Genomic DNA, 12,180 nt, shown 5'->3' with positions numbered 1-12,180 from the left:
GAAATACTGTAGCGAGTAAGATTCTCCACACAATTGGACCAATTTGACCCAAACATACATCGAAAAAACAACAAAAATCTAGAATGACCGGGTCAATGGCCGGTTTAAACCCTAGAGTAAAGGGGTATGTGTAAACAAAGGAGAATCCTATTAAGTAAGATGTGATCCTTTGATTTGAGTTAGGTATGATAATTGGGAAATCGTCACTCCAATGACAGTCCTTACGAACTATGGGAGCTAAAACTTCTGTGATTTGAGTAGGAAAGGGATCGGCATGATCTAAGGAAACAACTTGAGTTCTAAGAGACTCTCTATCATGATGAAAGGAAATTTCAGAGGGGATTATTTCCTCAACCAAAGGCTCACGAAGTGGCTCAGAAGATTCTTTATTACGAGAAGAACTCCTCTGAGAATGTGAACCCCTAGTCCCAAAAGAGGGACCAGAGCTAGAAGAAAGAGTTGACGTACTACCACGAATAGATCCAAGGCTACGGAGTCTACCGCCTCTTCTGTGTCTAATCGGAGCATTGGGAAGCTATCCAGAATGGGGGTTCTCTTAGGGTTAGGATTTGATGAAGCCATGGTAGGGAGGGCTGAAGTGGAGCAGAAAATAATAAGGAGATTTCGAAAGATTAGAGTGTTTAATACGCTTTATGTGAAACAAGACAAGAAGAGAAGTTATATTTATACTAATGGATAACTAGCAAAGAGAAAAAGTACGATGATGGAAGAACCATAATAATGATAACTGATACTTCGTGAAAAGTGAAGCCGAAAAGAAAGCCTAAAAAAGTGCTGCAAAATAGTACGACCAATAAGAGAATGACACGTGTCTAGTGCATTAAAAGGAAGTGACAATTGAAGCGTCAACTCTGTCAGAGCATTAATGGTGACAAAAATTCTCCTTTAATGAATTCCACTTCCCAAATATTCGAACTGATGAATAAATGGAAAGTGCGGGGACTATCTGTATTGGGGAAAATTTGTATTCATATATACAAGATGACGTGTCCTGACACGTGGAATGGATAATGAGTTGTGATTTGCCACGGTTCAAGAGTTACAAACAGGTACGGGTAGAAAGAGGCACGAGACGAGAGGCTCAGCGCCCCGTTCCTGTTTAAGCTTATTTACATACGAGCAATGAGAAGAATGAACATGGCTAAAGAAAAAGATGCAAATACGGCATTTAAAGGGTATTAAATGCTGGAGCCGTTAAGGAATATATATATTCAATGTAATGATTATGTAACGTAGCATTTAATGTCATTAATCACTCATAATAGCCTCATTATGACTTAGGCATAACGTGCACTCCCAAAGATTCCCAAAGGGACCTATAAAAGGACTTTCATACTTGGCTATTCTAAAATTTCTTTCTTTATTTACTTTTTCGATTATCACTAACCCGATTCTTCTAGTTTCTAGCTTTGACTAAAAATCTATTTTTTGGTTAAACAGAAATCTCTTTTGCTCTTTTGTGAACTTAATCCACGGCAGTATCCTATTTTGAAAAGTAGTGTTGTTTTGTTATAAGAAAAGTATTTTTCCTTTTGACAGTAGATTTATATATACACTAATCTAATGTAAATATTGTGCGCGAGTAAGTTTCTAAATTTTGCCAGCTAAATATGGTACATATGACAATTTCTCTAGAGTAACGAAGAAATGATTACAATTAAAGTTGACTTTATTAGTTTATAAAGTTCTGCTGATGTTTTAACTATTTTTTCTTTAACATAGTTTTATTTCTCATTGCAGTAACATCTGAAAGCATGGGACATAGGGTTTTAGGCATTATGTCTGGACAACGGCATTAGTTATTTTTCATCTATATGGTATTCCTTTTATACCTAATATTTGGTACCGAATATATTAGAAAAACAAACTTGAGAAAACACAGTTACTAACAAAGAGACAAAACTAAAACTTCACATGTTTTTTGTAATAGCATGCACGATCAGGGGCGGATGCACAAAGGTGGAAGCGGTGTCATCTGACACCACTTTACCGGAAAAATATTAAATGTTTATATTAATATTCTGTAAAAATGAAGCAATATATAATAATAACACCGCTAATTCCTAGTAAAGATTACTTCTTAGTCTATTGGTCAAGCTCATGTTTGGGCTTGTAAAGGTGGCTGATTCAATGCTGGACCGAGATATTATATAGTTTGAACATCTTTGAGCGAGCTTTTTTGTTAAAAAATTAAGGCTAAAGGGAATTGAACCTATACTTCCCTTAATAATATACATTTTAATCATTGGCCAAGGCTTCCAACTTGTGGGAAAATGACTTTTTACTTATTTATTTGTTATTATTTATATAAATACGACACCGTTTACAAAAAGTTATGCGTACAAGAATATCATGAAAGTATTGATAAAATCACCAAATTATGTACGAAGACAAAAAAAAATATATATATATATATATATATATATATATATATTTATTTATATTTATATAGGATAAATAGCAGAATCGTGTATTTGATCAGTTGAACAAGACAAGATTGTATGGGTCAAAATTAGACCAGAGAAATTCGGCACGCGAAGACATAAAGCCAAGGTCGGACAGGTCAAGGTCGAACCTTCATCAATAAAGCCAAGGTCGGACAGACCAAGGTCGGGCCGTCATCAATAAATCCAAGGCCGGACCGTCATCAAGAAGGTCGTGGTCGGATAGGCCGAGGTCGGACAGGCCGAGGACGGACAGTCATGAAACTGCTAGTTTGCTTTAGAATACTCAAAAGGAATATTCTACCGAATATTCTCTCTAAATTGTACCTTTTGTAAGGATTTTCTATGGATACCCCCCTTATAAATAGGAGGGGAGGACTTCCCATTGAGGGGGCTCTNCAAACGAATGTGGATTCAAGACCTGATACCATTCAAGAACCGGAGAAGAACGAGAACATCAAAACAACGATAGAAGAGCTAGAGGCCGTGGTGTTATTTATACATTGGCCCGAGAGAAAAGTGTACATAGGAGCTAATCTTAGCCCGGAGGTAAAACGTAAATTGATTGAATTTTTAAAAGCTAATGCAGATTGTTTTGCTTGGTCCCATTCTGACATGACAGGGATACCACCGGAAGTCATGACCCATAAACTGAATGAAGATCCATCATATCCTCTAGTCAAGCAAAAGAAAAGAAAGCAAGGAACTTTCAAAAATAAGGTGATTCAAGAAGAAGTTCAAAAATTGCTAAAAATTGGTTCAATTCGAGAGGTAAAATATCCTAACTGGTTAGCTAATACTGTTGTGGTTCCTAAGAAGAACGGTAAGTGGCGAGTCTGTGTAGATTACACAGACCTTAATAAAGCATGTCCAAAAGATTCTTTTCCTTTACCGCACATAGATCAATTAACTAATGCTATTGCAGGGCATGAGCTATTAAGTTTTTTAGATGCATATTCAGGCTATAATCAAATCAAGATGGATTCAGGAGATGAAGAAAAAACCTCTTTTATAACAGACAGGGGGACTTACTGTTATAAGGTAATGCCCTTTGGTCTTAAGAATGCAGGTGCAACGTATCAGAGGTTAGTCACCCAAATGTTTCAAGAACATTTAGGTAAAACCATGGAGGTATATATAGATGATATGCTAGTTAAGACTCAACATTCAGAAGATCATATATCGCACTGTCTGATACGTTTAAAATTTTACGAAAATATAATATGAAGTTGAATCCAGAAAAATGTGCGTTTGGTGTGGCATCAGGTAAGTTTTTAGGTTTTCTTGTTTCTAACCGTGGTATTGAAGTGAATCCTGCACAGATTAAGGCCATTGAAGAAATCCCTGATATACTTTAAAACAAGAACGAGGTTCAAAGACTAACAGGAAGAATCGCAGCTTTGGGAAGGTTCATTTCTAAATCATCGGAAAAATGTTTCAAATTCTTCTCGGCTCTTAAGAAGCAGGATCATTTTGAATGGGATGAGGAGTGTCAACAAGCACTTAGGGATTTGAAAACATACTTGTCAAATCCACCTTTGCTAGCAAAACCAAAGGCTGGGGAGAAACTTTTCATCTACCTTGCTGTTTCAGAAGTTGCAGTAAGTGCAGTTTTGGTTCGAGAAGAGGAGGGTAAACAATCTCCTATCTATTATGTTAGTAAATCTTTGTTAGATGCAGAGACACGGTATCCACAATTGGAAAAACTAGCGCTTGCTCTAATCATGGCATCTAGGAAGTTAAGACCATATTTTCAATGCCATCCCATTGTTGTAGTGACTGCATACCCCCTACGTAATATATTGCATAAACATGAATTGTCAGGGAGGTTAGCTAAATGGGTCATAGAGCTAAGTGAATATGAAATCACATACCTACCTAGAACAACAATAAAATCCCAGATATTAGCTGATTTCGTGGCTGATTTTAGCCAAGGATGCAGCTAGAAGCAGAAAAAGAAGTGCAAATACTTAATGGGGCTAATCCAGGAACATGGACCTTATTTACTGATGGCTCATCTAACGTAAAAGGCGCAGGATTAGGAATTGTTTTAGTACCACCTACGGGTGAAACTATTAGGCAAGCTATTAAATGTCATTCCATAACTAACAATGAAGCGGAGTATGAAGCTGTGATTGCAGGTCTAGAATTGGCACGAGAACTTGGCATAAATCAAGTGGTGATCAAAAGTGATTCGCAACTCGTGGTTAATCAAATGCTGGGGACTTATACATCTAGGGAAGCAAGGATGCAACAGTACTTGGAAAAGGTACGGGAACTGATAATGCAATTCCAAACTTGGAACGTCACACAAATATCAAAGGATGAAAATGCTGAAGCAGATGCCTTAGCTAATCTCGCATCCGCAGCTGATGTGGCAAATGATGCAAACGCTTCAGTTATACATTTATTTCATTCAATTCTCGAACCTGATAAGAATGAGGTAAATTTTAATAATTTACCTTGGGATTGGAGAAACGAAATTGTTGCTTTTTTACAGTATGGTACCGTCCCTAATGACAAGAAACAAGCGCATGCACTTCGAAAAGGCTGCTCGTTACTATTTAAAATAGGGGAACCTTTATCATAAAATGTTCGGTGGTCCCTTAGCAAGATGCCTCGGACCTTCTCAAACGGAGTATGTAATGAGGGAAATACATGAGGGGCATTGCGAGAATCATGCAGGAGGAAGATCACTAGTGAGAACCTTGATTAGAGCAGGGTACTACTGGCCTAAAATGGAAGCAGAAGCGGAAAGTTTCGTGGCTAAATGTGATAAATGCCAGAGGTATGGTAACAATATGCACAGGCCAGCAGAATTATTACATCCAGTCATTGCGCCGTGGCCATTTATGAAATGGGGAATGGATATAGTAGGACCATTACCTCAAGCAAAAGGACAGGTAAAGTCACAGAGTTTTTTGAGAGTTGGCAAATTAAAAGTATCACATCTACACCTTATCACCCAGTGGGCAACGGGCAAGCAGAATCAACGAACAAAGTCATAATCAACAATTTGAAGAAACGTTTAGAGGAATCAAAGGGTAATTGGCCTGAAGTGTTACCCGGAGTGTTATGGGCATATCGCACGACAACAAAGACGAGCACAGGTGAAACTCCTTTCTCTTTAGTTTATGGAGCTGAAGCATTAATCCCAGTTGAAATAGGAGAACCAAGTACAAGATTCTCACAAGCAACACAAGAGGCTAATGATGAAGAGATGCGGGTCAATTTGGATTTACTGGAAGGCAAGAGAGAAGCTGCATTAATAAGAATGGCGGCACAAAAATAAGTGATCGAACGATATTACAACAGGAAAGCACGACTGAGGTACTTCAAAATTGGGGACTTCGTGCTTAAAAAGGTTTTTCAATCTACAAAGGCAGCCAACGTGGGTAAACTAAGTCCAACCTGGGAAGGACCCTGCAGAGTTCGAAATATTGCAGGAAAAGGAGCTTACGAGTTGGAATTAATGAACGGGAAGGTGCTTCCTTCACATTGGAATGCAGTTCATTTGAAGAGATACTACTCCTAAGGAAAAACCCACGGTCAGGTATCACCATGTTAAATTATATTTTTTGAATTGTTAAAATTTTACTAACGATTTTAGATGATCGGCAAAATGCTAACCCGTACTAAATGATGAGTCACGACCTGTAAGGCAAAATGGAATAAACTAAAATTCCTAGCCCAGGGTTACAATTATTCTGATAGAAGTATACACGGGTTAAGCAGTCTTCATCTATAATCGCACCCCCGAGTCCCGTATGTATTTCCTTTTCAGGAAAAGGACCAGGTGAAGGAAACTACTAAGTGCTCGAGGCTTCATACTTCAACACTCAAACACTTGGGAGACTACATAGTATATACAGTCACGTGTATCAAAAAGGCAAAGAAGATTTAGAAAATCAAGCCTAGAAGAATCAAGTACGGAGTGAAAGTTACGAAGTCATGGCATTCATCATACTATGCTTTCCCATGAGAACAATGGCATTCATCATAGTATTCTTTCCCATAAGAACAATGGAGTCATCTCTCAAACTCTTCCTAATGTTCTGGAGCTAAAAGGACTATGTACTAAAACGGGTTATAAGGAAAAACCCCGTATCTATTGTTCTTCTTTTGTATAAATCTGTTACAAGGAAAACAGTTGCGAGAAAGTTATAGATGTAATTCAAATACATGTAAAGTATNCGAATCAGCCTTCGGCCTCGTCCGAAACAACATTCGGCCTCGTCCGAATCAACCTTCGGCCTCGTCCGAATCGACCTTCGGCCTCGTCCGAATCAACTTTCGGCCTCGTCCGAATCAACATTCGGTCGTCCGAAACAATATTCGGCCTCATCCGAATCGACTTTATGGCCAAGGGCCTTCGCCAAAGAAGAAGAGTTCGACCTCAATCGAACAACGACGGGTCAATATTCCGACAAAATCGAAATAATACCCTCTAAGGCTATGGGCCTTCGCCGAAGAGAATTACGAAATCGTACCCTAAGGCCAAGTGCCGTACAAGAAAATATAAAGAAGGAAAGACCGGGACTCGCCATGCGGGAATCTACCTCGCACCAAAGTCGCAAAAAGCGAAAACATGGAAAAGTACAAGGCAAATAACAACGAAAAGTTCTTGTTTATACAAAGTCACTGCGCAAATAGTCGTAGATTACATACGACCCGGATCAATGGTCAAAAAAAAAGACAGCTATCTTTTCACTCGGCGTCACCATCGCCACTCTCTTCACCACCATCTTCAAGATATTCTCCCTCGGCATCGGCATCCTCAGCTGCAACCCATACTAGTCGACCTCCCCATCGGAATTTCTCGAACTACGATTAATGAGGTCCGCTCACCGAGCTCGACCAAGAGACGACCTCGATAAGCGGAGGGACTAACTGTATGGGTCAAAATTAGACCAGAGAAATTCGGCACGCGAAGACAAAAAGCCAAGGTCGGACAGGCCAAGGTCGGACCGTCATCAATAAAGCCAAGGTCGGACAGACCAAGGTCGGGCCGTCATCAATAAAGCCAAGGCCGGACCGTCATCAAGAAGGTCGTGGTCGGATAGGCCTAGGTCGGACAGGCCGAGGACGGACAGTCATGAAACTGCTAGTTTGCTTTAGAATACTCAAAAGGAATATTCTACCGAATATTCTCTCTAAATTGTACCTTTTGTAAGGATTTTCTATGGATACCCCCCTTATAAATAGGAGGGGAGGACTTCCCATTGAGGGCTCTCTCTCTCGGTCTCCCTCTCCCTCTTTCTAGAAAATATGTAAACGCATCTCTCAAAAGAGAGAAGAGGATCTGTGATCCAAAACCTTCATTAGATCCAAAAAGGGTCCAATGGTTCTTGTATTTTGTCTATCATTCATCTTTATCAAATGAAAGAAGATCCGACTAACTCAAGATCGGGTGAATCTTTTCCTTTATCTACATTTTATTGCCATTTAATGTTATTCAATGCATCTTTCTTTATGTTATTAAATCTGGCTATAATCACGCCCAATATTTATACTCGGCTATGTTTTTCTACTTATATTATTCGTCTTGGATCTAGAGTTAATTATCTTTAACTAGGATTTACCCCTTCATCTATTTGATTGATTTGCTTAAAAAGTGTTAAACAACTTTTGAGTCAAACAAAGATAAGGCCATATAAGAGATAAAAATAATAATTAAATAACTGATGAAACAGTTCTACTTATTTGATCAACTTTTTTCTTTTGAAGATCCAACAGATATATGAATGATAAAATCTCAAATACTGCTATCTGATTGGTTGAACGATGGGTCATATAGTATTAAAGTCTTTGGTTAGTTCTCAATACTTCTCATTAATCTCTAAAATATATAATAATGTCTCTTTCATGAATTAGACCCAGGATTGCTATTTATAACAGCAAGTAAAACTAAAAGAAAGCTATATAACTTCTCTAACAAATACCAAATATTTTATGATTAAACAACATGACCCCAACAAAATAAACATAATGAAGTTTGAGCAAGCTTAAGTAATGCATCCAATTCGTGTTTCTCATTTGATTTTGACGTGACTTTTATAAATGAGTTGAAAGTACATTTTCCATAAAATATATGCTAATCTAATTTATTTTTGGAAACAAATTAAAGAAACATTTATTATTTTAGGAAAGTAAGCAGAAATTTAGGAAAATTCACAATAAAGGGTAGGATGAATAATTTGTGAAATGATTAATTATATACAATTTAAAATTGGAACAAAGAACAAAATGAAATTCATTAAGAGGAGGAACATTGAGAAATTGAGCAAGAGAGCATTTGCAATATTTGTTCCCTAATTAATAAATACAAAAAATATTATCTCCAATTACTCATTCTAAAAATCTTCAAGTCCTCTTTTTGTAAAATATTGTCCCTGAGTTCGGACCGGGGAGAATTCGACTCACTCAGAAGAAGTGGTTACCAAACGGCTCGGACCATTGCACGCATTTCTCTCTCAGACTCAGTTCCTCTTAACTGAAATCAATCAAATTTCGCTGCATCATTTCGCTAACAATGCTTCAATTTTGTACATAGACACTGTTCTGATCTACACCGACAAGATAATACACAAATCTAGGGCCATGGCTCACTGGATCTCTTCGAAGCTCAAAGTCGCCGAAAATCTACTTCAACAGGTTCCTTTTTGTTCCATCTTTTATTTCATGAAAATTAATTGTATTTTTGTTAGAATCTTAGTGGAATTACCTTTGATATTTTTGTTTAATTTTACGAGTATTATTCAGTAGTGTATCTAATTGTTTCCCCCTAATATTTCATTCGAGTGGTTCAGATAGATCAGCAAGCAGCTGATTCACTCCGTAAGAGTGAGAAGCAACGATCTGATGACCTAGATCGCGAAATTTTAGCTAAAACCAATGAAAATAAGCCACTGATTAAGGACCAGCTCATGAAGAAAAGCCGCGAAACTGATGATTTAATCGTGAAATCCAGGACTGATCGAAATTCAACTTCTATTAGCCTGGATAAGAATAATAGCTTTGGTAGCAATAGTAATTATAAGCCTCAAAAGGAGGCAGTCTTGCCAATAGATTCGAGCCCTAAGTGGAGTACCAATGCTCTTACTGATACTGATTGGACTGAATTGCTAAGTGCACCTAGTTCAAATGCCACTGCTGGGGCGAGTAATGGTAGTAATGGAGTGGCTGGTATCCGTAGTGGTAAGAGTGATGGTAGAAAACAAAGGAGTTTGGGATCCGGGTCGAATTTGCTGGCTGTGGAAGGGAAAAGGAGCCAGAAACCTCAAAAGGTTGTTAAGAGTGTTAAAGGATCAAATAGTCAATCAGAGAATGAGGTAGACGGTAGCAGGTTAGAGAGAAGAGCTACCAATGCAGGCTATAGAATGCCGGTAACTTCAAGTGTTGATCTCAAAATTGATGGGGGGGAAGGTTTGGACAGAAGGGACCTTCATCGAAAAGGTGAGAATGTGGAGTCATTGCGTGGAAATAACGATGAACAAAATGAAGTGAAGAATGAGTATTCGGAGGATTTTAAGGGTGTAAAGAAGTCTCCGGTGAATAGTCGTTCGGGAGATAAGAGCCTTGGCATTGTGACGGGGTCTTCCACTCTTGATAAGGAGTTGGACATAAAGAATCAGCTGGATGACAATAAGAGGATTAGGCCAGCGAAGGCTATGGTTGACAGACCAAAAATGGACTCTCAGATTTCAACTTCTGTAAAGATGGGTTCTTCTTCACCTAGCAATGGAGAATCAGATTCTGAGACGGATTCAACATCTTCATCAGACTCGGAAACTGAACGTGAAAGAGAAGAAAGGAGAAGAAGAAGGCAGCAGATCCTGGCGGAGAAAGCAGCTGCGAAAGCAATGGAAGCTATAAAAGAACGTGAGAACATGGTTGCTAAATTGGAAGGGGAGAAACAGAGCTTAGAAAAAATACTTGAAGAGCGGGCCAAACAACAAGTTGAAGAGGTAAATACTTGATCTTTCTGTTTCCTGTTGTTATGTAGTTTACTTTCCTGGTATCTTGTGAAATCATTGTTTTATATCATAAAAGTCAGTTTGTTATCTCAGAGGAGAGCTTTTACCTCCACCAACCACATGACTGAGCAGTCCTAACTCAAGATGTAAAGACTTGGTGGCAGCAATCAGTTTTTTTTTTTTGGGGGGGGGGGGGGGGGTAAGTAATGGAAATAATCAAATTGTTGTTCTGGAGTTTAAGATAAAACGTGCATTTGGCACAGGAAACTCTTTCAGAAGAAGCATCAACCTCTATGATGTAGTTACATAATTTTGACTGGAAATTTGTCCATCTTTTATAGGCTTCTTTTTACTTGCTTCCGGAAGGATATAAAGGTCTCTGATGTTGAAGTAAGATTTGGACAATTTCATTCAAACTCCATAGGGATGTTACCTTGATAAGCTTAGACGCTTAGTTGCATTCTTGACTACTTCTACCTTCTGATTACGTTTACATTTTATATCAGATTAAAGTTCTGATCACTTCATTTTATATTGTGCATAGGTCTGATCATACCTTTTCCGTGGTCTCCTTAGAACTTGTTTGATAAACTTTTTGGTTATTCTTGTTCTTGTTAAAATAGAAGTTGGAAAAGTAGAACAATAAAGATATTATTTCCGTGCTGCTAATTCCCTTAATGGCTTAGCTTGTAAAGGTTTTCCAAAAGTTGCTCTTGTTTTTTTTCTTCTGGACTGGATTACATTTTGGTCCACCTGCGTTTTCAGTTTTCTCAGAGCACCCCGACTCTTAAAAAGGGAAAAAAAAAAGAGAGCTGGAGGAAAATTTCCTTCATTTTCTTGTAATGTGGCCTGCATGAACTAGAATCTGCAAACCAAAGGTATACATTGTTTCTCATTCGCCTTGCAATTGTAACAACTTGACAATGAAACTGTATCTGGTCTTTGATTAGTTAACGAACAGAGTCGTTTGGGGAAACGTCGGGAATGGGAGTACTGCCTCTTCTATACTAATCTTCTCTTTCCATGCATAAAATTGTACTTCTCCCTTGTCATTTCTACGTCCACCAACATTCTTCACTGTTAAAAAGTCAGAAATTCAGAGAGATTTATAGGGCATTTCAATGTTATGGCCAACTACCATGCTTATGACTACTTCTTTGTTATAGGCTTCTGAGTTACAGACGAAAATGATGGAAACAATGGAAGCTGTTGAGTTGGAGAAGCAGAAACATAATAGTACTAGAATGGAAACTCTTACACGATTAGCGAAGCTTGAGGTTTGCTTAATCATTCTGCTTTTACATATTTTATGTTCAATTGTTGGGAAAGCTGGCAAGGGATTTTGGATAGTTATTATGGTTAAAGTATTCCTCCATATAATCATAGCAGATTTTAATGCCTAGCTATTTGTTGCAGACTGTAAATGCTGAACTTGCAAGGTCTCTCGCCTCTGTTCAATGGAATCTTGAAGTAGAGGTATATGAAATATTGACCCTTGTTTCAGCAGAATTTGGAAATCCTATTGACTGTTGTACTTCACTTCCACGAGACGAAAACGTTACACACATTTTCTCTCGCACTTTTTGGGGGTTGATATCATTTGTGTGATGCGGTTTCATAAGTAAAGAATATTGATAACTCCTTATTAGCTGTTCCATTTTGCATCTCTCTACCTTGGTCCTGTGGAGTATCTATATTCTCTCTTTTATTTCTCTTTTTCCTTTTTTTTTGGGGGGGGG

The 12,180-nt window shown here is 38.2% G+C and overlaps 1 protein-coding gene across 1 annotated transcript in view; it reads left to right on the top strand.

The window, feature by feature from the left end:
• The window catches only part of LOC109214316 (golgin candidate 2), a gene marked incomplete in the record, with an annotated part of 24,219 nt that overhangs the window by 6,185 nt on the left and 5,854 nt on the right, over positions 1–12,180 (top strand). The window contains 4 exon segments of the mRNA XM_019378228.1: positions 9,019–9,119; positions 9,275–10,432; positions 11,608–11,718; positions 11,858–11,917. Coding sequence (XP_019233773.1) covers positions 9,066–9,119; positions 9,275–10,432; positions 11,608–11,718; positions 11,858–11,917 — 1,383 coding nt within the window.

The sequence above is a fragment of the Nicotiana attenuata genome, unplaced genomic scaffold, assembly GCF_001879085.1.
Source record: "Nicotiana attenuata strain UT unplaced genomic scaffold, NIATTr2, whole genome shotgun sequence".
Taxonomy (NCBI): Eukaryota; Viridiplantae; Streptophyta; class Magnoliopsida; order Solanales; family Solanaceae; genus Nicotiana; species Nicotiana attenuata.
The sequence above is the reverse complement of the archived record's forward strand: the minus strand, read 5'-3'. Positions and strand labels throughout refer to the sequence as shown.